Here is a 27,594-nt window from a genome sequence, read left to right as displayed (position 1 = left end):
CCCTTTAGAGAAGGCTTGATGGCATAGCATCTGGGGAAAGGCATTTAAGTTATTGAATTTGACTATTGATTATATATAGTATTTGTTAATGGGAAGTATGCATACATTTAATGGGTGAGGGAGAGGGTGAATTTTCTACTGGCAGATTTTCCATAAGGAGTGAAATTTTACAGGGAGATTTTGCACTGAGGGAATTTGCCAGAATTTCTATACAAAATTCTCTTTGTTTGTCTTACTTTCTCTTTGCCAACTCAATTTTACGTTTGGAGATGATAATGGTAATTGTCAAAATTTTCATCAGGATTGAATTGTCTAGAGTAGCTTTTTGTGGAGGAGAGCCTGATTTCTCTGTATTTTGTAAAGAAGATCAGAAATTAAATAAAAATAATGAGTTTTTTCAAATGAAAGTAAGGAGCAAAATAAAAACTTGATACCAACAGAAGTTATTACATATTTGAGGGTAATTGCCCCCTTCTCAGGACCTTGCTCTTTGTGCTAAGGTTTAGGTATTATTTTCTTTTCCAGTTCTTCAAGAACAACTCCAGAAAAATTAGAGTTAGTTAGTTTGAACAATAAGAATCCTTTTTAAAAGTACTAAAAAACTTTAGCACCAAAGGATAGGTGTTGAGGAGGGGTTAACCTTCCTTTATAAACATAATATTTTCTGTTTCCTTTAAGTTTTAATGTTGCTTTTTATTTTTCAGGTGAAAAAATGTTTTTTGTTTTTTTTTATTTGATACTTCTGAATAGTCAGTATATAAAGTTACATTGCTTTTACCTGTGCTGGCAAGTACAGTATTCTTTTTTGCAAGTGCAGCCTTTTTCAGGGTGAGGGGAGTTCTTGCTAGACAGGCTTATCACAATTTCTTGAGTGTAAGCAGGGCTATTTTGTTTCAACCTGGGCTCTAGTTTTTAATATCAAGTTTCTGTTCAATTCTAATAAGCATGGGCAAATAAATAGAAACTATTTTTAGTAAAAAATTGACAGGCTATTATACCAATGTTTTCAGAAGTTCTGGTTTCATATGCTAAGGCAGTTATTCTAATAAATCAAATGTTAAATTGCAAATCTTAACCTGTAATGGGCACTTATATTTTAACATATTGTTCTTTCTACTGTTTTTATTGGTTTGTAAAATCAGGTGCATGTGATCAAATATGTTTTTTTCTCCAGGGACATTGTGATGGAGAAACACTGGGCAAGTGCTATACCAAGATCCATATGTGACTACTTTTTTGATGTGCAAAAATCTGCATCAAGACCAGAAGATGTGCCTCCAGTCATCCCTGTACCTCACAACTATTTAATTAACCTTTTGAGGAACAATCTCTTTTTTGTTGCTGTAATATCTAGTGAAGGTGATTTTGAGAGTACTTATGTGTGCTACATTGCTACACTTAATCAATACTGTCCCTCATCTATTTATCTTAGTCTATCTCTAGGCACAGACAGCTCAGTTTCCTCTAGGCATTAGACAGTTCAGTTTCCCTGTTTAAAGCAATATTTTTTGTCTCTTTTGAGTATTTTTTTTTTCATGTGAGCTTTATCCTTTAGTTTTTTGCATGATGTGCTCCACAGTACTAAAATATTTTTGCTTTAATTGCAACGTTTGTGGTAGTGATTTGTATTGGGGGGTATGATGTGGTAGTGATTTTCTTTGACTAATGAAGGGGAGGGAGGGTCTTCAGCACTTGTTCTAAACCTGAATTCCTAAAAGTAAAGAAATAATTACAGTTGAAGAGAAAATTTTCTGGCTCTGTCCTTTTAGCCAATGTAGGCTTAGTTGCATGTTGACAATATTGGGTTTTGAACTTTGATTGCTTGGTCCTACCTAGAATCTTTTAAAAGTGGAAGGAGTTTGGTAAGCTTTGCTTGGAATTTCAGAGGAGTTAAATCTGTAGAAACAAAATCTGAAATATAAGGTAATTGCAATAATAGCTTTTCATCTAAAAATTGTTAGAATCAATGTAGTTTTGAATTTTTGTTTTCCCTGTATTAGTATTTTCAACTAAGTTAATGCGGAATTTGTTGCCAAGCAACTGTTGCTGTGGTTTTTTCGTTCATTGGATTTTCCTGAAAAAATTTAATTTTCCAGTACCACCCCTGTTCGTCATTGAGTTCTTACAGCGGGTCGTCCATATAATAGAAGAGTATTTTGGCGAGTGTAAGGAAAGTATTATAAAGGAGCAGCATGTAGTTGTGTATGAGGTAAGTTAAAAACTTTTTTTAATAATAAATTCCCTTTCTGGAAGAATGTACTTGGAAACTGTATCTTTTGAAATCTACTCAAATATGGGGGGTTTCTACCTCTGGTCTTAGTTGCATTTTCTGATTTCATTTTCATCTTTTTGTTTTGTTTTTGTTTTTTATCTGCACACTTTAGCTGATAACAATCAATCACTGTTCTTTCATTCTTTTTTTATTTCAAGTTCCTTGCTTTGTTTCTTTAATTTTCAGTTTTTAAAAACGCAAGAACTCATTTGTTCGTTCTAAAAGTCAATTTTCCCAGCAATTTAATCTACAAGAAAAACGTTATTAGTGCTTTTCACAATCTAATTATTCAGTTTTAGACTCTGTCAAATATTTTAGGATATGGATTTAGATAGGTAAGAAGAAGAAACAGTTTGAATGTAGCCTATATTAAGCTCTAGCATAAAACAAGACAAAATGATCTTAATTATTCGTTTACATTTCATTGATTCAGTTAATTTCAATTTGTAAAGGACTGTAATTACTGTACTTTGCTGTTCAGTGGCTGATGCTCATCAAGAAACAATTAAGCAAGTGAATAACCTATTTGGTGTCCAAATTTCAAAGTATATTAGATAAAGTCATTGAAAAATATCGCCTGCCAGGCAGTAAGGGGACCCAAAGATCCATAAAAGTAAAAGGAAAGAATAAACATCATTGGTGGAATATCAGAGAAACTGGAAAAAGAAAACCAGAGAACTTAGAATCCAGTTTTCTGGTTGATTAAAAACACTGAAGGAGATACATAAATTAGAGAATAAAAGATCTAAGATCAGCTTGAGATTAAAACTTCAGGTATTTACACATCTTTTTTCTCAATTACACCATATGTTCACTCATTTTAATTGAGCTCTATGTTTATCCTGTCATTGATAGTCTAGCTGGCTCAACCAAGAATTAGTGAGAAATTTATGTATGAAGTGTTCATTAGGGTTTTGGTCTGCAGATTATTCTGAGTGTAATTTGAGTAATTATGATTTTGACTACGCAGGGCTTAGAACCTAAAAGCTTGAAATATTGTGTATTGCATGTTAAAATAGACTGATTCTATTTTACAAACATTAACAAAAATCAACCATGTGACCCCAAATAGGGGCATACGCAGCAGGAGGGGAGCTTTGAGCCTGTCCCTCTGAAGTCCGATTTTTTTGATTTTCTGGGGACTTCTTGTTCAGAATGTCAAGTGAAGATAATTTATTTATTCCCCCCTCGCGAAGTTCGTCCTTTCATCCCTGGCCTCAACACCCAAACATTATTATAGCTTACCTGTGATGTGAACAGGAATTAATTGAACGTCTGCATATATAAGACGGATTTTATATGCAAGAACGAAAAAGCTCATAATTTAGCTAAAGTTTGTTAAACAGTTTCGTATATGCCAACCTGTTAGTCTGTATGTGTGCTGGAGAGAGAGAGAGAGAGAGAGAGAGAGAGAGAGAGATCGGTATATTTAAAAACTATCATAGCATAGCTAAATTCAGTTTTTTTTTTACAAAAATCATACATTTAAACAAAAATCACACACTACGACTCAGCATTAAAAAATGATGTGAAGAAGTGAGCTTATTTGTGCTGGACGAGCCCAGTGCCACTAGCACATTAGTTTGTACTAGTCCCTAATTGTGTCACCATTGCAGGAAATAGTGAGACGAAAACTGTTTTTACTGTAAACAAAGATTGGTTGTTGATGTTTTGAAACAATGACAAAACACTTTAAGTATTAAACTGCTGTATGTGTGTGTGATGTGTGTTTTTGTTGTTGTTTTTTCTTTGGTGAACAGTATTAACATTTATTCCATCAATACAACCATAAATTCTCTTTGTAACATATTTCGCACATAATTTCTATCTTTGTAGCTGGTTGTTTTTACTTGACTGGGTTATACATTAAGATTTGACCAGTTTCCCTTGAAGCACATTATATTAGGTCACTTAGCTCTTTTATTTTGTAATTTGTTTTAATTTTATACCATTATTTCAAAGACGAATTCTTTCCAGCTTCTAGATGAAATGTTGGATAATGGCTATCCTTTAGCTACAGAGTCGAACATTCTTAAGGAGTTGATAAAGCCCCCAAACTTATTTAGAACGATTACAAATACTGTCACTGGGAAATCCAAGTAAGAATTTTGGAAGTTTAACAATATATATTTGGTTGTTTCCCCCCCCCCCTTCCCTCTCTTTCTTTTTCTTTTTTTCTTTCTTTCTTTCTTTCTTTCTTTCTTTCTCTCTCTCACTCTCTCTCTCCCTCTCTCTCTCTCTCTCTCTCTCTCTCTCTCTCTCTCTCTCTCTCTCTCTCTCTCTCTCTCTCTCTCTCTCTCTCTCTCTCTCTCTTCTCTCTCTCCATGCGCCTGTACCATGCACCATGATACTGTATTAAATCCAGGTGGTTTTGTGGCGCAGTTGGTGTTGTTCCTAAAATGTTTCGGCTAATGCAGTAATACCAACTGGGCTAGAAAAAATCGCCTGTACATATTGGTTAACTTCTGTGTGTTGACTCATATTCACTTTGAGAATGTACTTGATTCAAGTTGATACCCTTAATGTAGCTGTTAAAAACTTATGTCTCTTTTCGTTTTTTGTTTTTTTTATGCTGTCTTGTAACACATATATTGTTTTGCTGAAGATAAAGTGTGCATCTGGTATTTTCTGAGAAAGAACCATTGTGCTCCGAAGAGATTCCCCCCTACTTACTCTTTACTCATTAGGTACAAAGTATACTTATACTTCCTAAAAGGTAGGGAAAATGGGCAATGATTTGCGGCATCGTTCAATCTTCAGTGCGATAACTCCTCTTTTGGACTTATTGAAGTTTTTTTTTCTCTATACAATAATACGCATTAAAAAAGTGTAATCTGGATCAGTGTAAAACTTGTCTTAGTGGTTTTATCAAGACTTTAGACATTTCACTGCGAGATTGTTATTAATTACCTAAATGCATTGGAACAGGTAGCTTCGATTGAATCTTAACCTAGCTATTAGTGATATCAGATATCTATAAAGAGGGAAAAGAGGATAAAAATATCGGTTAATAATGGCAAGATAATCGTTTATTAAAGAGAATTGACAAATTAAGAGCCTATTGTTCTTGAATTAAGCTGTTTGCACTAACTCAATTAACTCCCTCTAAAGCAAATTGCATGTTCCGCTCTACGTGGGTAAAAACAAGTACCTTTCTAGGTGAGCGTATCCTTCTGATTATTTATTTATAATTATTGGAGAAGTTCATTAGAAATGACAATAAAACGAAAGAAGCTCCAAGAGCTTGAAAGTTCTAACATTTCAAATGTCTCTGCAGGCACATTTGTTGAAGAATTTTCAATCAAATCGTCAGCTGACAGCACAGCTATAATTTTAGCAACAGTAAAGACAATCCAACTGTTTTACAAGGTCTAGCGGTCAGTATGAAAGCAATAGAAACCCGATTAACTTAGCGGAAAAGTCAGTGACGGATTCAAATAAGGAAATAGCTGGATTAAAGCCGTAAATTTCTGCCATAGATGATGAAGCGTCAAATCTGAAGTTGCAAATTTCGGTTTAGGCTTGTGAAAATGCGAAGTTACCAACAGAGTTGTCTACAGTTAAGCAAAACTTCCAATGAGTAGAAAGTAATGAAAGACGCAAGAATGTGATTTTATGGAATGCTTTGGCGAGTGACGCAGAATCAGCAAAAGTAGTGTTCGAAAAGGTCGTCAAAGGTAGGTTAGAATATGAACATAATTGCAATTATTCAGTTTTGGAATTTGGAAAGGAAAAAAAATTATATCAAGGTTGAGATACATTATACAGAGACTCGACTGGCATTGCTGAAAAACGCTTAAAAATTAAACAGAAAGGTTGTTTTGAACTTTCCTAATATTTATTTGACAGATGATATACCACTTTCTGTTAGAGAGACTCGTCGGAAATTACTGGCACTTAGAAAAAAAAATTAAGGACTGCCAAATCCGTGGATTGGACGTTTGTGTTTCAAAGTAGATACCACCTCTTTTGTGCATTGGACGTCTTGTAAACGCTCCCGTGGAAAAGTCTATGTCTGAGGAGATTCCAGACAATTTTTTAAGAAACATAGTGTAGTTAAGATGTGCTGATACGAGAATAGCCTGTAAATTGTGAAAGTTTGTATGAGGGGAGTAAAGTATGAAGATGAGTAAATTATTTTGTGAAAAATGAGGTTGGTTGTTTTATTTTCATCATTATTTTGGTTATTTATTTATTTTTAATTTATTGTTGTTGCTATTAGATGTGATTACTGGTGTTTGTTAAATCGTTTCTTAAGTGTGAGTTGGAATGAATAGATGTTTATTTTTCTTTTTTTTTGTCCTCTGGTAGTAACTTAATTTAGTTGCTTTGTAATATTTAGCTAGGTTAGGTGCTGCTAAAAGGGAATAGTGATTAGTTTTGTTTGTTTGTTTTTTTTTTTTTGTTTTTTTTTTTTTGTTATATCACATTACGAGAGTTGAGAGCGTGTATTTAATTACGACTGGTATTCGCCCTATTCGACACCACAGACCATTTAAATAGTTGTTAGGGAGCTTGTTCTTCCTCTTGGGGCTCATAGCATAGTTGACTTAGAAAATCAGAGGGTAAACTTTTTTGATTATTTTAATGAAAGTATATAATGAAATATAATGTATAATAATGAAAATAATAATGTATATACTGAAAGTATATTTTCCGGCTTCTGAACCCCCTAAAGATACTAAATTTCTATTTAATTATGATTTTAATGATCTTGGAAGTCAGCATGGTGGATCACATGATTTTAGGATTTGTCCTTTGAATTGCCAAGGCCTTGGTACAACCTCTTATATTTTAGTCAATTTAGCTAATCTTAATATCTTCCATGTGCACTTTAAAGAGATATACTGAGATTTCTAGATATAGCAGGGTACATTAAGTTTACGCGGAACAGAGATCTACGTCAGCACAGGGGTCTCGCAGCACATGAAGATCTGCACGCGAATATCCGTGATGATCTGCGCAAATATAATGAAATGGTGTATTTAGTAATTGTGTATAGGTCTCCCTCTAGCTCTATTCAAGAATTCTTTGAGAATTTACATGAACAGCTGGCTAAAGTGCAATCTAGCAATAAACCTTGTTTCATTCTTGGCGATTTTAACATAAACGTGTTAGATATCGAGTCTTTGGTGACTTCTCAACTTTTAAATCTTTGTCTTATGGTTTAGTCCCTACGATTACAATTAAAATTCTGACTAGAGTTTCTAGGACTTCCGCAGAGCTTTTGGACAATATATTTTCAAATGTAACTTTTAGATCTCCAGGAGTAAATGTCGAATCTGACCTCTTTGGCGTTTATGCTGAATTTGAGGTATTTACTCATATACGACTAAATTCTGACTTTTTTCAAAAGTCATTGCCGCCCCCTATAGATGTATCGATACATCTAAAGAGAATTACCGTGTATGAGCTAAGAGATACCATATATGCCATGAAAATAGTTCGTCTGGTAGTGACTTGATGAGTTTTAAAAATTCTGAAATGTATTTTTCATCTATATCTAGCATTCTAACATCATTAATTAATGATTGTTTCAGACAAGGTAAGTTCCCAGATTGCTTAAATGTTTGAAAGAGTGACTCCGTTTATAAAGGGGGTGACAGAAATGGTCTTGGTGATTATCGCCCAATATCAGTTTTGCCAGTTATTTCTTGTCTGATTGAAAAATGTTTTAGTTCTCGGTTAACCACATTTCTTGAGAAGTTTAATCTTTCAAATATTAATCAGTTTGGATTCCGGAAGAACAGGAAGACGGAGGATGCATTGATATTTTTGACAAGTATTAATAATGTGGCTTTGGACAAAGGTTTGAAGGTTGGTGCAGTATTTCTAGACCTAATAAAGGCTTTTGATACAGTTACCATGGTCTACTCTTGGAAAAGTGTGAAGTTTATGGGATCCGAGTTAAAGCTCTTGAACTTCTACAGAGTTTCCTGAGTAACCAGTACCCGTTTGTAGAGATGAATTGCTTAAAATCTGAATTGCACCCAGCCAGTGGTGGCGTCCCACTGGGACCTGTTATTGGCCCGATTCTTTTCCTTTTATTTATTAATAATATGTCTAATTGTATCCATAATTGTTGTTTTAGCGTTAGTGACATGACTGAAAGTCTCCAGAGTAAAACTGTGTCATTATTTGCGGATGACACAGTGGCTATCAGCGCTGTAAAGACGGAAGAATTACTCCTGACATCGATGAAAGATAATGTGGATAGGTTACATTCTTGGTTGAGGGTAAATAGGTTTAAGATTAATCTTGGTAAGGCGAAATTTGTCATTTATTCTAGATCTCCTGTTTTTATCATTGGATTAATGAAATCGTAGCACATTGTGGAATTTTAAAGCGTGCTTTATCGATTAAGTACCTGGGGGTTTATACTGGTGAGATTTTGTCATTCAAATTTCATGCAGTCTGTGAGTAAAATTTTGTCTCGTAACCTAGGTATAATGAGAAAACTTAAGCAATTTTTCCTATTTATGCCCTACGCCTCCTTTATTTTTCCCTTGTCCATCCATATATTTTGTATTGTAGTAGTGTTTGGCTTGGTACATTTGCTTCTGTTGCCCGTACACTGTAATTGCTATAGTAAATCCACACTACTCAAACGATTCACAAAAAAAGAACTTGGTCTGTTTTCTAACATTTTGGTACCTGTTTCAGTTTTTTATTATTATTATTTTTTTTCTAATTGGACCTAAGATAATGTTGTAATCATAGAAAGACTTTGTGGGCGACCTATATTTTTTGTTTATTAGTACGTGGAAAGCCTATTAAATTTTGTGCTACTGATTGGTGGCCGTATAACTCTTGAAAAACGAATCTTATATACTGCATCTAGTGTTTTTTAAGAAACACTCTCTCTTGTGTTCCAACTACTGACTTGGCAGAAATTTTAGCTGTCATTTTACTTTTATTAATTTTATTTTTCAGTGTTAGCTCAATTCTACCATCAGGTCAACTTTCAAACGTTCCCTGGAGACGAGCCGACGTCAAATATGCAAACAATGAAGCATACTTTGACGTTGTTGAAGAGGTAAGTTCAATCTATCTTTCTAGTTTTGTTAATTTTATGCCCTTTTTTAATTATGCAAAGAAAGAAAAATTATTACACATATTTGTCTGACAAATATCGTCTTAACAAAAAAAAGTTGCAACATACTCAAATGGTTATCACTGTCCTTATATTTACTATTACCCTAATATTATATTTCCTTTATATTCTTGTTCACATCATTACAGCCATTAAGATTTATACCATAAATGTATCGGGGCAGATTTAAGGGGTCGTTTTAGGCTCCCCCCGAAAAAAAATGTTCAAAAGTTTTACGAAATACAAGGTCAGAGGGACGAAAGATACTACTGGTGTAATCCAAGTTTTGTCAATGAAATCCCCCCCCTCAAAAAAAATTATATCCATCCTTGTAAATTTACGAGCCCTCATCATATCTTACATTTAGAATATTCTAGTTCTGTTGAGAAACTTTTGGGAAGCTGTGTAATTGCCATAGCAGAAAACACTAATAAAAATGTTGGTCATGCTAAATCTGTCGGTTTGTAGTATTTGAGGTCAAGACATTTATGGTGCAACAACTAATAAAGTTCCAAATAAATAAAAGAATAACATATTGTCTATCGCGGTAGGCAATTTCAGCACCTTAATTGTAACTTATTGGACATACAAATTTTAGCTCCTTGATTTCGCAGAATATCTATGTCAACGAATAAATTGATAGACTTAAATTTAGTCACGCCCAATTGTACACACAAATTTAATTAATTTGCTTCCACTTAGTTGTTATAATTCCTTATACCAACCAAGTGGGAAGCGAATTAGAAAAAAAAAAGTTCTCTCTAAAAAAGTGTTTAGATCTGAAGAAACGAGCTCTACCTTGAGTCCGGCTTATTCCTCCGCTGAAAATACTCAGAACATTCCCCCCTATAAATTTTTTCCAAATGTAAAATTGAACAGCCAAAGGAAAATTAAGACAAATAAAAATAGCGAAGAAAAGTGTATAATTGTAATGAAGGAGGAGAATTGCAATGAAATCAGTTAATGAAGGAGGGATGGTTGGACATATAGCAGGTGGGGGAAGGGTGTCAGGTGCCTAAAAGAGCGTATTCAATGCACAAATGTTCTAAATCTCCATGAGCCTTCAGATGACTATAAGTCCGGGTATGGGGGGGGATTAATCTCTCACCACATTTAGACTAGCCTGAATAAAGATGTTGTAGGGTGAGACCTTCCTTCTTATGGCAGAAAAGACGTTTCTGACATTTAATTTAAAACATGATTTAACTAAACTAATATGCTTATAATTATAAAATATATCACGGAAGGGGGGGGGGTAGAAATTGATATTTAATCCCTCTTTATTTCTGGGGATATTACTGGTCCACGCCTTCATTATGAAAGGAAATAGTATCATCAAACCCTAAAACGAGTAGAATTCATTCCGCATATGAGTGAACTGCCCCTTCTTCGCTCCTACCCCTCTCTTGCTTGCAGAAACTTTGAAGGATTCTCACTCGATCAGAAATTGAGAATTCTAATGCATTTTTTAAAAGTCAAAAGTGACTGGAGAGCAAGAACCCTTTTGATATCTGTTCCTTTTGTAACCCATTATGACATCTGATCAACATTTTAAGGTACCCTTTTTGCTCTGAGTAATTGAAAATTTTAATAAATTTACATCCAAGGATGACATAACCCCCCCAGAGCGCCTTGGATAAAGGCCGTAAATTATGCTAACTGCCAGTTTTTATAGATTATTTTACTATTGAAAAAAAGAGGGGACATGTATTATCTTGGGAGTCAAGTGGCGTGAAACTTTCAGAGATAATTTTCTTGGTCAAAAAGATCATCAGCATTGTGCTGTGGGAGGGGGAAAGGGTTAGGAGCCACGGAAGTTTTTTCCTGATCAATTTGAGACTTACAGCCGTAAGTCCTTGGGCTACGGGAACTAATGTACAAAATATTATTCAAAGTGATCGGTCCTTTTGGAATCAGTCCCTCCTCTAACTAAGGGAGTTAAAAAAAAAAAGTGCCAATTTTTTTTCCAACTGGTCTGGAACTTATTTGGAAATTTTGGCTAAGCGGACATCGATGCAGAAGGAAAAGAAAAAAATGCATTCCCCTCAAACTGCAGCCCAACAAAGAGCTAGAAAAGTGCCTAAAACTTTTTCCCATCAACTTCAAATGGAAGGGACTATTTAAAAAACTTGGAAGAGGTATAACTTGATTGAAAACTAAAAGGTATTGTGTCCTTTTTAAAGGCCGAAAGCTACTGGGAGGCGCTCAGTCTTCCTCTCGGTTCCTTTTTTGTAATCCAGCCCTCATCTAATACCTATGATATCAAATAATATTTCGATATATCTGTTTTGTTCCAAAACTTCGAAATTTCTTAAAATTTTGCCTTTGGGTTTGATATCACCTGCACAGCCCCAATGTTAAGGTTTATCTCAACCCCCAGAAACACGAAAAAATAATTAAATGAAACAAAAATGTAAAAACAATTACTATAAAACATTCTACACCAAATATTCTTTCTAACTTCTGGAATATTGGTAGAATTACTTCATTTCCCGATATTACTGCATGTCTTCGTTATTTTTATTTATCTTTTTATCTTTCTGTGACTGCTGAATTTCGCATATTGAGCGAATTTTCTCATGGGGGTGGGGGCTATAAGATGGGTTTTGCACTTCTTCTTTTTTGTTTTCTTTGTGTTAGGTCATCTACGTCTTAACTTTTTAGGTAGATGCAATAATTGACAAAATGGGTGGCACAGTAATGGCTGAAATCCATGGATACATCGACTGTTGCATTCGACTAAGCGGAAACCCTGATTTAACTCTGTCTTTTATCAATCCTCGTCTGTGTGACGATGTCAGTTTTCATCCATGTGTTCGGTTTAAAAAGTGGGAGGTGAGTGTTTTCTTTCTATTTAACCTCGAATGTGTTAACTCCTGTTAAGGTAAGTGTAGTACATGAAAGTGATAAAAAAAAACAAAGGGAAAAGATCTTTGACTTAAAACCCTCTTTGTTTTTAAATGTTGCCTTCTGAGGCTTTGTCTAATTCTTTGTTATTGTATGATTCTAGTTGGCTAACCTAAAAGTACACAAAAGTTTTTTTAAGCTAATTTTTTTTTAACTTATCAAGTTCTGATTATATGAAAAAACTTACTTGTCAACACGAAATAAGACTATTACTCCTCTCTTAAAGCAATTGCAGATCTGCTTCTTTGTCTTTTGTTCATCTTTTTCTTTCTGACCACAACTTTTTATAAGTAAAAAAAGTTTCTCAAGCAAGGGGGGGCTCGGCTATTGCTATTCAAAAGATGTTATGTGTACAACGTAAATTTTATTGGATAGCAGAAAAAGTAAGAAATTAGTTCAATGTTTTTACTGCTATTGGAGATCTTCAGCAATTTAACTTTTTAGTGCTCTTTTTAGCTTTAATGGTTTTTTTTTCTTTGGATTTATATTAACATTTTGGTAAACTGACTCTCTCTCTTCTCTTGACATATTGATTTTGAAGTTTGTATTTTCAGTTCGTAATCATTAGCAAATCATCAGAAGGAACAATTTTCCTTTTCTTTTATAGTTTATAAATAGGATGTATTGTAGATTTTCATTCATCCCTGTTCAATCTACAGGGAATAATTTGCTTGGGGGATGAGCATCTTATTATTAATTTGTTTTTTTTTTTTCTTTCGTTAAGTTCTTTAAAACACCATAGCAATTATCAATTATTTCGTTTTTGAGTCTTTAGTGCGATTGTGGAAACCGGTCCAAATCATTTTAGCCAATCATTTGAGTGACTGTGTATCAAGTAATACTTCTAATTTTACTACTATCAACTCACTGTAGCACCAAGCCGCTCAACACGATTGCGCACGCTCCTCCTCCTCCATCCCAATCTATTTAAAGCGTCATTCTTCACACCCCCTCAACATGTTCAATTTCTCTTAAATCTGTCCTTACAACTTCCTCCCAACTCCATTCGAAGAAGAGATTCATATCGTTGGCCCTAGATGGTTGGCTGACTAGGACAATCTTTGGCGATTTGTCATCCTTCATATGCAGAACGGCTCATAGCCATCTCTACCTTTCTCTCGTAACCCTAAAAAGCGGTATTGAAAAAACATTTTTAATACGGCTTATTGTTTTAAATATAGTCAGTCAGATAAATACCCAATACAATCCGTAGAAAATTTCTCTGGAAAACATCTAACAAATGCTTCTGTTTCTTTCGGAGGGCCCACGCTTCAGAAGCTTGCTTGACCACTGTCATCACTGTAGCTTCCAGTTTTCTGGTCCTGGTTCGCAGACTTATCTTCCTATTCTTCCAAACGTTTTTTTCAACTTTGAAAAATACCCAGAACCTTAGATATTTTACTTTTAACATCTTCACTGGGCCCACCGTCTTTACTAATTATACTACCTTGGAGAGTTATTTCTCTGTTCGATCAACCTTCTTGTTACCCAACATGATGTCTTCACCTTCACTTATCCCTCGTATAAGCGACTTGGTCTTCTTAACATTAATTGCCAAGCCTATTCTTGCACCCCGGACTCTCAAAACTCCCACAAATTCAGTTATTTTGATAATATTTGTATCTAGGACGCTCAAATCATTAGCATAACATAAGTCTAGGAGATTGTTTCTTCCCTATTTAATTTCATGCTCTCCTATAGCCTTTGCTGTGTTCCTTAGGTCAAAGTCTATCAAAATGATCCGTATAAATGGGAATAGAATGAAACCCTGATGAACGGATCTGGTACAAAACCAGCTACTAACCTCATTTCCTAGTTTGGCTAAAGCTCATCTATCGGCTGAATCAAACGCTTGCTCGTAATCTACAAAACTAAGGACTGGAGGGGTTTGATGACTCGGGCTCTTCTGGACTATTAACATAAGAGTGAAAAGGGGGCCAACAAACCACAATGTTTTTTTTTTAATTTTGTCTGCACCATCTCGGTAAGTTTAAACTGTATTATTACACTAAGCAATTTTTTTCCTATAGAAACTAAGCTAATGCGTCTGTAACTGCCACACTCACTCTATCATCTGTGTTATAGAAAAGTGGAATCAAAGTTTAGCTCAAATCGCTATGTAGTTTCAAAAATGATATTCACACTCTTCAATAATTTATCTTTAACTTCACAACAACCATATTTTAAAAAATATCATATACCCCACTACATTACAACACATTTTCCTTATCACTAATTGTAGACCAGTTCCCATCATTAACTGGGATAAGTCCACAATGACTGTTACTTTCCAATTTTTTAGCATATTAGTACAGTGTTTTACCATTATGTCGCCTGGTGATTCTTCTAGATCTTACTGTAATTTACTTGCCTCCACTTGACGTCTCCTTAATTCATATTGAATGTTTTTTTGTCACTTTCCTTACATTCCTCTTGTTTTCATACAAGATATCGCTCAAATATTTCTTGTGCAAGCTCCTCCTCCTCTCTACTAAACTTGAGCATTTTCTGTTACCTTCCTAGCTACGTTTCTAAGTTTGCTCTCTAAAACACCATATGCAACTTCACAAAAGTTCTACGAAAATGGATATTGATCCTACTTTGTAAGGCTATAATGAGGTAGATTTGAACTGCTTTAGATGGTCCAGGAAACGCAGGATGTACTCTATTGGGTTGGGATTATGTCATAAGAATTGAATGATAACTTCATTGGAGTGAGTAAAGGGGAAAACTTTGGATATGGCGGGATCGAGTGGTAGGACGTGCAACTATGTTTATCACGTACACCCTGGTGCTACAGTGAGTTGCTAATGGTAGTGGAAGTTGAAGTCAAAAGAGTGTTAAACAATAGCTTATGCAAAAGCCTCTGATCTTGTCTAAATTTTATTTTAGTTTATGTCTATTAAATAATTAAACTGATTTCTTTCTTGTGAAACTGGTAGAAATGTGTTTCTAGCATTCTCTTTCTATATTTTTTTTTGTTTAATCTGTATCTACCTGTAACATTTTTGGAACAATGCGAAAGGAATTGGGCAGCTAAAATAATAATATAATAAAAGCAAAAATAACAATAAGGATTGGACTGAGTTATTTCATAAATTTAACTGATTCAGTCAAACCATTTACTGTAAACAAGATACATTTTTAATGCTATGGCCCAAACATGGTATGTCTTAGTCAAAAATCAAAAATACTGTAGTAATTAAGATGTGGTGGGCACAAGAAAGTATGTCAACGATCAAAAAGTTATCAAAACGCACGAGCTACGAATAATTAAAAGCACGAACAAACTTGACAATAATTTTTGCGAATAACGCTGTAACTTGAAATAAACTGTTGTCAGTTTTAGAACTTTCGTAGCCACATCTGGGGAGAATTGGAATCATAGAGGGACAAAGGCGGGAGGGAGGACTTAGATGGGATGGAAGAGGGTTAAGCCAAATTTCATGCAAATTTTGTCTCTGAATTTTCTGACATTAGAAGACAGAACTGTCTTTCATCATCATCATTATTTTATTTATAGCCCTTCACAAAAAAAAACTGGGCAGAGCCCAGAAAAAGACAGAGCAAAAATGAAGAAAAAGAAATAAAAAATATGCTTTGACATTCTAACCATACAATCTAACCATAATTAAGAAAAGACCAAACATGAGCAAAGGCAAGTAGGTGAGGAACTGTTAGTCTATTGTATAACTGAGAATGGTGAACTCTACTCAGATATGAAACGAACTTCAAAAAAAATCGAACTAAAGTTACTGGCAAGACGTTCTTGGTTAAGCATTAAGTTCTCAACGTTGAAAAGACTTCCGCTTTGGTCTACTTATAGACCAAAACCGTTTTGACGGGTTGTTAGTTTCATTATTCTGTTAAGTTATCACAGTGCTTTATTAGTTTATTAGTGGTTTTACGTTACTCTCGTCAATCCTCCTTGGATTGAAGATCAGGCGAGAAATAAACCTGATTTTCTTGGGGAAAAGCTGCATAAAGAGTAAGTACTTGATGGCTTCCTTTGCAGCTGAACCTTTGTGTAACTGAACCCCATGCAACTAAATCCATTTAACTGAACCCTCGTGCAACTCAACCGCCGTTCAACTCTACCCCATTTAAAACAAACTGACCCCAACTCAACTCAACCCTTACAACTTAACCCCCATTTAACTAAACCCGGTTTAACGCAATCCTTGTGCAACTCAACACCCGTTTAACTCAACTCTCGTCTTACCTTGGTTTACCTTAACCCCCATTCAACTCATACTGGGTTTTATACAACTGTAACCTCACATGCAACTCTATCCCCATTGAACCCAACCATATTAGACTGAACCCGCATTCAAATCAACCATGTTCAGCTCACCCCTCCTTAAATCAACAATGCACCTAGAAAACGTAATTCAGCCTGTTCTGTTTGAAGCGATAAAACTGACACAAACGATATGGTCTTTAGTCGTTTTTTTAATTCTTATGTAAGTGTTTTTGTGGCACTTGGTATTTACCAAGTGACATATAGCGATCACAATTTCTGTCAGTCTGTTGGTCCTGGTTTCGCTAGTTCAGGAACTTCCAGATAAGCTAGGACGATGAAACATGGTAGGCGTATAAGGAACCAGACTAGATTATATGAGAAATAGTCTCTCCCCCGTATAGGGGAGACCCCGAATAGTCTCGACCGTCGGGAGGGGGGGAGAGTAGAGGGACGGTTAATTTGGAAACTTAGAAAAAGTGAGGTATTTTTAACTTACGGCTGATCGTATCTTAATGAAATTTGATGTTTAGAAAGATCTGGTGCTCCAGAGCTCTTATTTTAAATACCGACTAGATCTGGTGATATTGGGGGGAGTTGAAGGGGGAAACCGGAAATCTTGTGAAACGCTTAGAGTGGAAAGGTCGGGATGAAAGTTGTCCTAAATACGGTCTAAATAAAAAAAATAAAGTCCTATATATGCGATTGAAATAACCGAGCTGGATCCGCTCTTTTTGGGGGAGTGGGGGGGGAGGTATTTTCAGTGCTTTAGCGAGTTCGGTGCTTCTGAACGTGGTAGGACGATGAAAATTAGTAGGCGTTTCAGGGGCCTGCAAAAATTGACTTGATAACAGTCGTTTCTCCGATTCGATCATCTGGGGGGGCTAGACGGATGAGAAATCGTGAAAATTGAGGTATCTTCATCTTACGAATGGCTGATCGGATTTTAATGAAACTTGGTGTATAGAAAGATATTATGTCTCAGATATTCCATTTTCAATTCCAATCGGATCCGAGGACATAGGGGAATGGAGGGGGGAAACGGAAATCTTGGAAACCGGAAATCTTAGAAAACATTTAGAGTGGAGGGATCGGTATGAAACTTGATGGGAAGAACAAGCACAAGTTTTAGATACGTGATTGACGTAACTGGACAGGATCCGCTCTCTTTGGGGGAATTAGGAGGATTTCCAGTGCTATGGCGAGTTTGGTGCTTCTTGACGTGCTAGGACGATGAAAATTGGAAGGCATGTCAGGGACCTGTACAAATTGACTTGATAACAGTGGTTTCCCTGATTCGACCATCTGGGGGGCTGAAGGGAGAGGAAAAATTAGAAAAAATGATGTATTTTTAACTTACGAATGGGTGATTGGATCTTGATGAATTTTGATATTTAGAAGGATGTCGTGTCTCAGAGCTCTCATTTTAAATCCTCACCTGGATTAAGCCTCTGATTTTCCTTTTAAATCAATCTATTGATTCTTGGAATTTTGCTAGAGCTCATGCCATATGAGCTCTTGGCTCTTCCGACCTCTTCACAAATACCATATGAGCTTTTAGCCCATGTTTAATGGCCTTTTAAGGCAAACCTCCCTTAAAATTGCAAATCCTTCCTGTCTTATATATTTGAAATTGGCAATACTTTTCATGCCCAGGGCTATTCAACTATATGGGTGATTGGATCTTGATGAATTTTGATATTTAGAAGGATGTCGTGTCTCAGAGCTCTCATTTTAAATCCTCACCTGGATTAAGCCTCTGATTTTCCTTTTAAATCAATCTATTGATTCTTGGAATTTTGCTAGAGCTCATGCCATATGAGCTCTTGGCTCTTCCGACCTCTTCACAAATACCATATGAGCTTTTAGCCCATGTTTAATGGCCTTTTAAGGCAAACCTCCCTTAAAACTGCAAATCCTTCCTGTCTTATATATTTGAAATTGGCAATACTTTTCATGCCCAGGACTATTCAACTATGGAGTTGGATAGAGGTTGAGTCAATTAGGGTTCGGTCAAACGACTATTGAGTTGCGTGAGGGTTGAGTAGAATGGGGATCAAGCTAAGCAAGGGTTAAGTTAAACGGGGGTGAAGTTGCATTAAGTTTGAGTTAGACGGAGTTTAAGTTAAACGGGGGTCGATTTGCATGTGGTTTGAGTTGAATGAGTGCTGAGTGTGTTAGCATTTAGTTGAATGGGGTATATATTAAACGGAGGGTTGGTTAAGCGAGTGTTCAGTTAAAAATGAAATTAGGTAAACTGGATTCAATAGGCTGGGATCAGGTGCACGCACACTCTACTAAATACTCTGATCAACCTAAAATAGCTTCACAGTTTCATTTGCCAAAAAAGAGAAATTGGTTCTCACCCTTGCATCTCACCCTTACATCTTGATACTTGGTTCTGTTTAAATTGACGCTTTTCGTTGAGCGTCGAAAAATTATAATACACAAATATATATAAAAAAAAAATCCAAATTTGTTGGAAAGAACCAACATCTACCTGCGTGAGAGTGCAATGTCAAGATTAGATAATTCAAACAGTGGCTGCGAGGTTAAGGTTTTCCATCAAAGAAACTATCGTTACGTTATTAATATCCTTGAATTTGCAAGAGGTCTGCCTCATTAACTATTGTCAAAAAAACTGTCAGATAGATGAAAAGTTTTGTTAATGAGGCCCGCGGGTCTAGGAAGCACAAAGAATTGATGAAAACGTCAAAAAGCAAAAAATATTTTTTCCTCTAATGTGTTAATCAGAATCTAAATGAAGCACATTGTGTATATTAAGAGATAAATAAATATTCTCCCTTAAAGGATTTTATGCATCAATTTAATAAGAAATACCAAAAGTTTTAATAATCTTGAAATTTATACTTTTTTAACTCAGTCTTCTCGGTGTTTCATCTTTAAATCTAGTGATTAACAGTCCGTTTACTGTGAGAAGCTCAACCCTCTTTTGTCCCGCGTTAATTTTCTTAAATTAAAGCATATTTCACCATACCGATGTCTTCGACTATTTTGCAAATCTCTTAAGAGCTAGAAACATCTTTTCTGCTTTGCCAAATCTTTTTTTTCGGTATATTTTTTTTGGTAACTCTTTTCCCTAGACCTTTTCTCCTATCTCCCAATCATCATTGTTACTCCCTATTCCAGACTTTCTATTATTTTATTTATTCCCCACTTATTTTCATTTGTTCTTCCTTTATTTACTCACCCATACTTTTCTATCCTTCGAATCTTCTCTAAAGGCTGTTTATTAGGATTATACACATGCTTAACAGTATTGCTTCTTTTTTTTTCCAGTATTAGAAATTATGAAATGATCTAAAGGGCTATCAGTGTATCTTTACCTATTTAAAAACAACTCTGAATAATTTAGGCTGAACGGGTACTCAGTTTTGTCCCTCCAGATGGAAACTTTACACTGATGTCTTATCACGTTGCCTCGAACAATATTGTAGCCATTCCTATTTATGTCAAGCATAACATAATATTCAGAGAAGGCACCGGTGGAAAAATGGATTTAACAGTTGGCCCTAGGACAACAATGGGTAAAACTGTAAGTCTTTCATATATTGTCTGTTAGTATATAGTTTAGTGGTTAGTATATTGACTGTTATTCAGGATAAAATAATAAAAAAAAGCGCCATTCTACAAAACAAAGTTTTTTTTTATATATACTAAGCCTAGTTCCAAGTACTAGCTCAAAGAATTTTACGAAATGCTGCACCATGGAAATAATTAAAGTTTTATGCATCTTAAAAGGTTTATTTTGACCTTTTTTATGAAGGGAGATGTAGTTATGACATTACTGCTATTGGTAACAACTAGCTGCAGCGCCAAGCCGCTTGAGACCAATACATCTACGCTTGCTCCTCTTCCATCTTAATCTATTTAAAGATGATCTCTTTACATCCTCCCAGGAAGTTTCAATCTCCCTTTAGTCCGTCCTTACGACCTCCTTTCGTTCAATTCCAAGACGACTTGCTTTTCGTTTGGCCTTAGATGGTTAGCCGAAAAGGACGGTCTTTGGCAACCTGTCATCTTTCATTCGCAGAATGCATCCTAGCCATCTCAACCCTTCTCTCATTTTAGCCCTAGAAAGAGAATAGAACTAGATTTTCTTGCAGCTTACTGTTTGAAATACGGTCAGTCAGATGGGTATCCAAAAAAATTTGTAGACAATACCTCTAGAAAATATCTGAGGAATATTCCTGCATCTTTTGGAGCGTTCACGTTTTGGAACCATACTATACTTCTGTCATGGCTGTAGCTGCGGACTTTCTAATTTTGGTTCGCAGATTTATCTTCCTATTCTTTCAAGCTTTTTCAACTGTGAAAAACACCCCGGGGCATTGCTATTCTGCTTATAACATCTGAGGCATCCATCATTTTTACCTAGACCTTACCTAGGTAAGGCTAGGTTACCTTTACCTTACCTAGACCTAGACCTTTACCTATGACCTAGGTAAATTAAGCTATCCACTTGACCAATCTTTTTGTTACCCAATATCACCTCTTCCCCTTCTCTTATTCCCACTCTAAGTGACTTAGTGTTCTTAACGTTGATTTTCAAGCCTATGTTTGTGCTTGGAGCTCTTAAAACTGCAAAAAAACGTTAATTTTGCTAACATTTTCATCTAAAAAGGTACTATCCTCTGGATCAGATGCCTGTTAATAATCTATAAAGCTGAGGACTGAAGGGTTCTGATGACTTTGGCTCTTCTCAGTTATTAATCTAAGAATGAAAATTGGATCGATACATCCTCTCTTCTTCCTAAAACCACACTGTGGGCCAATTTGTGATCAAATACTGCAATGGTTATAACTAGATTATTATACAAAAAAATACAGTGGTCTATAACAGTTGCTATTTCCGGTTCCTACACCAAATGCAGCTAGTCTAGGATGCGAGTAGCGGTGGTCCAACAGGGACAACGATTACATAATTGATTCCATCGCTACGACAACATCATTTATTATATCGTTACGACTCGTAGTTTGTTCCATCGCTACGACTACATTACTTATTCCATCGTTATAGCCTCTTTACGGTCAAGAAATACATAATTCGCATAACCCGTACATATTGTCTTTATTCCAACAGATACAAAATTTGTCTATGTTCAAACAGGTCCAAAAGTTTCCTACATTCAAACAGGAACAAAATGTTTAAATTCAGGTCCTACTATTTAAGAGTGCGTGCACAAAGGAATCGAAATACTCTTTTTATTGACACGGTTTTTCCAGCTTAATCAGAGGAATGACTACTTAAGTAAACCGTTTTATTTGATTTAAAATAGACTAATAGAGTAGTATTGAACTTTACTTGACAGCATATATTAATATAGGCATATCGTAACCGCTTGTATCAGCATATTCATGGAATGAACATTAAAATTTTCTCAATTTTTGAGGGGGGACTTATAAATTTTTTCGTGTTTTTTTACAGTCTAAAATTACATTAAATATACCTATGACAAAAGACATTCGTTTTTGATATTTTCGAAATACAAAATGAAGATGGTATAGATATGTTAGTAGTGATTTTTTCTATTAAAGAAAGTAATGTTTATAGTGACATTTTTTTACTCATTGTTTTTTAACTTAGAAATTTTTTCCACTTATTTCATGTCTTAAAACGACATTGTAACATATTCATATTAGAATTAGACATGGAATACTGGTAATGAGGTTAACATAGACAAATTGAAATTATATCTACCTATATTTGAGAGGTTATTAGCAAATGATTTTGTCAAGTGAATATTTTTGGAAGGGAGCTGTAGGACAATAGGTTGTTAAATTGGTAAAAATGTTAGATTTTGATCAAGGATCTGTCTTGCAACTCGCCTATTTTAAGGACATGTATGATGTTACATGCTAGAAAAAACCTTAAATCAAGGAATGTACCCTGAGTAGCCATTAAATAAAAGCACTTTTGCATACGACCAACTCAGCTAGTAGGTAAGTTCTGAGTGTTTTAGCTACTGACGGAGTTTAAAAAATTTAATACAAACACTTTTGAATGCAATGAATTGAGATAGTTTGCAAATTCCGAGTGTTATAGTTGGTGACCGAGTCTCAAGAATTAATGAAAGCACCTTTGAGTTCAACAAACTTAGGTAAGTTGATGAAGTCTGTGTGTTTTCGTTGTAGTCTGAGTACCAGAAATTTAAAAATGCACCTTTGACTACAGCAAAATCAGGTAGTTAACAAATTAAAAATTTTCATCTTCCGAATGGATATATAAAATTTAACAAAAACAGTTTTGAGTATAACAAACTCAGCCAGTCGGTAAATTCCGTGGATTTTAGTTGCTGAGTGAGTAACAAAAATTTCATGAAAGTACTTTTGAATACAACCAAAAACAACGAATTGATAAATTCTGTGTGTTTTATTTGCAGTTTGAGTGTCATAAACTCTATAAAAGCACTTTTTAGTACAACAATGTCAGCTAACCGGTAAATTCCAAGGCTCTTAGTTACCGACTGGGTAAAAATTTTTAATAAAAACACTTTTGAGCACAACAAGTTCAGCTAGTTGGTATCTTCCAAGTGTTTTAGTTGCTGATTGAGTTACAAAAATTTTATGAAAGCACTTTTGAGTACAACAAACTCAGCTTGTTGAGAAATTCCGTCTGTTTTATTTGCAGGATGAGTACCAATGATTCTAATAGGTTTTAGGAATTCACCCCCTCTCCACAATGTTACATTTTATTAATATCATCATATAAAAATTTCAAATGTTTTGAATTTGTTCCATAAAACAACTCATCTTGTTTTCTTTTGATGTGGCACTTATTCCATTTTGGTGTCATACATGGCTTTTAATGTGATTTCAGCTACAGGTTCGATTTCCGTTTCGTCATTCGAAATATGGGATTCATTGACTGTATCCATTGATAAACTGTCGATGGTAGTAGTAACGTTTGTTAGCGCTTTGTTTTTCATCGATTTGTCTTTATATTCCTTAGTGATACTATCTGCCAATGCCCTTTTTTGCCTCCGATTTCATTATCTATTACCACATCATTATTACACAGGTAACAGTTCCAGCACGTAAAAAGATATGGTTTTTGATACTGGTAGAGGAGTACGCCTGTCTTCTTTTGACTTTCTGTTGAATGCTAATACCCGAAGCTGGCGACAGGGCTTATCACTGGGTGACGGGTTACCTCAAGTACTAGCAAGAAGTTGCCTGCCGTCATCAACTGTTATTTTTATGTTAGAATTCTCATTGAGTGATATCATCTCTGAAGATCTCACTCTTGCATATCCACCATCGTAAGAGTTGATTGTTTTTCGGTACTTTAAAGAAATTTAATCTCTCACTGTTATGAAATGTACTTGGTCTGACAGTGCGTGGCCCGCCATGCTAAATGAACTTAAACGAACCTAACTTAAAGGCAGTCAACTCAATGTAACTGAACTTAAAGTTCAGTTATGCTGCCATCTATAACTAAGCTGAAAAGACGACAGCACTTAAGGTAGTGAAAACGTATCTCCATCTAGACTTTTGAATGTAAAACTCACTGAAAGCTTATGGATTTTTTTATGTGGCTGCCTCTGTAGTACTCTGTGGTTGGCCATCGAAAGTAGTTAATTTATAGTTTGTTTTTCGATCAATATTAATTGTGCACTGGAAAGACAAACACTTATGTATTATTTGGAAAAAGTGATGATGAATTATTTCAAAAAATTGTGCGCACAAATTAGTGCTATTGTAGGATTGCATAGTGACACAGACAAATATTTGAACTTTGAAGGAAGCACTTATGGTACCGCTATTGGAAACCCATGCATGCATTGTCGTGACAGTGAGATTTAAATTTCTTTGGAGCACAGAAAAAATTCAATTCTTATGCTGGTGAATATGTGAGAGTAAGATATCCAGAGATGATATCACTCAAAAAGAATGCCAGCATAAAAATTCTAGTTGATGACCATGGGCAAATTCTTGCTAGTGCTTGTGGTAACATAATACCCAGTGATGAACCCTACAGCCGGCTCTCAGGTATTAGCATTCAACGGAAGATAAAAAAAGATAGGCTTATTTCTCTACCAATATCATAAATCATATCTTGTCTACGTGCCAGGACTGTTAGCTGTGTAAAAATAATGTGGTAATGGATAATGAAATCGCAGGCAGAATAAAAAGGGCATTGGCAGATAATATCAAAGCGCCAGCAAACATTATTACTACCATCGACAGCTTATCAAGAGATACAGTCAATGAATCCAATAATAGCTATGACAAAACTAATTGAACCTGTAACTGAACCATGTTAAAAGCCTTGTATGAAACCGTGATAGAATAAGTACCATGTCAATATAAATATGACGAACCATCTTATAGAACGAATTCAAAACATTTAATTTTTTTATATGATGATATTAATAACGTGTAACATTGTATATGCCTTTATTTCAATAAAAAAACCTTGTCGCATTACTTTGTTGACTCCATTTTTTGGGGGGAGGGGGGTACGCTGGCAACTCCAACGTTCAGAATGCTTTTTTTTTAAACTCAGAGATGCACGAACAGGAATTTTTTGACATGGGCATTATGACCCTGCTCATAAGCGACATACTAGAGTCTGAGATATGTTAAATGGGTTTTTAACAAAGGAAACATCTCAACTAACACGCTTCAGACACGACACATCCATGAAAAGTCAAAAGCCTAATCTGAAAGTCACAACAGACAACTCACTATTCAAATTCATAAGCTCAGACAAGTAAAACAACAAAATATCAATGTAAATTCCTCATATAATAAACTTCAGACACGATGCATTCCACCTACCCCCCCCCCAATAAAAAAATTACATAAAAAACCTAAATCTGAAGATTCCAATAAAAGATTTTGTTCTGAAATAATATTATGAAGCCTTTTTGAAAAGTATTGCTTGGTGTTAGGATCTGTATAAAGTCGAAAATCGATTTGAATGTTAAGACGATCAAACACTCGAACCATAGAAGGCTTAGTGTGATCCCCATGACAAGCCAGCCACTCGCACAGATAATGGGTTTTCTATAACAGGTGGTCACAGAAAAAAAACTGTTGCTATACGTTTGAGATCTTTGTTTCTGCGGAATTTTCGGCACCAATCCGGATTTCATAGTTTTGTTTCCGAAAATCTTATTGGTTTATTTCCGAAAACTTCTTCGTCTGGCTAAATGAATAAAGCGGAAAAAAACGTTGGGATTTCATAGTTTTGTTTCCGAAAATCTTATTTGTTTATTTCCGAAAACTTAGTCTGGCTAAATGAATAAAGCGGAAAAAACGTTTGGGGTTGTATCAATTCTGTCGTAGTGCCGTTGTAACATCACTTAAAATATATTCGACTTTGTTATTTTTGGTTAGAACGTTCTTAGAACCTTAGGTTACAGATTTGAGAAAATATACACCATCATGTCTCAAACAGGTTATTATAGTTAAAAATATATCTTAAGTAACCTAAATTAGGAAACTAAATACGTCACAATTCAAAATAAACCAGTTAAGACCATTTGGCCCCGTTAAAAACGTTTGGGGTTGTAACATTTCTCTCATAGTGCCATCGTAACGTTGCTTCAAATACATTTGACTTTATTAGTTTTGTTAGAACGTTCAAAGAAAACTTTGGTTTCAGTTTTTGAGAAAATATGTACCTTCATGTCTCAAACGGTTTACTATAGTTGAAAATATTCGTTCTACTCAGAAGTGGTTTCGTCAAATCTTTGTTTCTTAGTCAGCAACTTAAACACTCATAATTTACAAACTAGCTGAGTTTGTTGTATTCAAAAGTGCTTTTATTAAATTTGTAATGCTCAGTCAGCAACTAAAACACTCGGGATATACCTACTAGCTGAGTTTGTTGCAGTCAAAAGTGCTTTTATTAAATTTTTGATACTCAATCAGTAACTAAGGCACTTGGAAGTTACCAACTAGCTGAGATTGTTTTATCAAATTTTTGTTATTCAGCCTGCAATTGAAACACCCGGAATTCATCAATTAGCTGAGTTTGTTGTACTAAAAAGTGCTTTCATTAATTTTTTGGGACGCAACCAGCAAGTAAAGCCCCCGGAATTTATCAACTAGCTGAGTTTGTTGTACTCACAAATGCTTTCATTAAATTTTTGTTCCTCAGTCAGCAACTGAAACACTCGGAATTGACCTACTAGCTGAGTTTGCTGTATTCAAAAGTGCTTTTATTAAATTTTTGGCACCCAGTTGGTAACCACACTTGGAATTTACCAACTAGCTGAGGTTATTGTAGCCATCACTATTTTTTTCCGACTCCAAATTTACCTAGGCTAGAATCCTATCTACACTAATTTCTACTGACCTGGGCGTCAAAATCTCTTTATAAAAATACCATATTTCTACCTAGGACCCTGTCTATTTGTTCTTGAACTGTAAGTATAACAGTCGTAGTTTTACTGAGAGGTAATATAAGGCGGTTGAGTTTTTTTAAAGGAACGGTTTTGTTTGAAGATTTAGGCAGAAAAATATGTAGAATTTAGAGTCTGGTTTAATGACATGGCGTCATTTTGGTATAATGGAAATAAGATAATGCTCCTGAGTCTTTGAGCTAGAGGTAATGAAACATGTTTGTCTTGATCACAGCTGCTCCCCGCCCTCCCTTAGGAAGTAAATAAGCCTTTACAACTAAAACTAATTGTTAGAAATCCTCAAAAATGAATCTTTCTAACTTTCTGAGTCATTACTGAAAGCAGTGTCTACCCATCGTTTTGGGAAAGACAAGATACAACACAATTTCTTCATTTCTAGCATCATATTCAGAGAATTAAATACGCACAGAACAAACTGAACTTTTTTCCCACTAAACAATTTGCAAATCTTACTTTACATAATTGATAAGCATCTATAAGATCCAGCCAATCACTAATATGAGAACAATCATGTGACATTTTCGCTGGTAACTGAAGTCACCTGTGGAACTCTGGAAACTATGGTTCAAACCAGTCTTGACATGGCACTTGGGGGGTGGCAACCCTCTTGGTAAATATTCCCTAGCAATTATAGGTAAATATTGCCAAGAACACAATAAAGCTTTGCACTACTGTGTTGGCCTCA

General features: G+C 35.2%; 1 protein-coding gene across 2 annotated transcripts in view; it reads left to right on the top strand.

Annotated features, from left to right (window-relative positions):
- LOC136038711 (AP-3 complex subunit mu-2-like) overlaps positions 1-27,594 on the top strand; it is a 41,355-nt gene that overhangs the window by 3,094 nt on the left and 10,667 nt on the right. For both annotated transcript variants that reach the window (XM_065722038.1, XM_065722037.1), the window contains exons 2-7: positions 1,175-1,359; positions 2,097-2,209; positions 4,250-4,371; positions 9,206-9,308; positions 12,030-12,200; positions 19,889-20,068. In XM_065722038.1, coding sequence (XP_065578110.1) covers positions 1,175-1,359; positions 2,097-2,209; positions 4,250-4,371; positions 9,206-9,308; positions 12,030-12,200; positions 19,889-20,068 — 874 coding nt within the window. The remainder of the gene's footprint in view (positions 1-1,174; positions 1,360-2,096; positions 2,210-4,249; positions 4,372-9,205; positions 9,309-12,029; positions 12,201-19,888; positions 20,069-27,594) is intronic.

Source organism: Artemia franciscana, chromosome 18, assembly GCF_032884065.1.
Source record: "Artemia franciscana chromosome 18, ASM3288406v1, whole genome shotgun sequence".
In the NCBI taxonomy this organism is placed as follows: domain Eukaryota; kingdom Metazoa; phylum Arthropoda; class Branchiopoda; order Anostraca; family Artemiidae; genus Artemia; species Artemia franciscana.
Note: the sequence above shows the minus strand (reverse complement) of the source record. Positions and strands in the feature narration are given on the sequence as shown.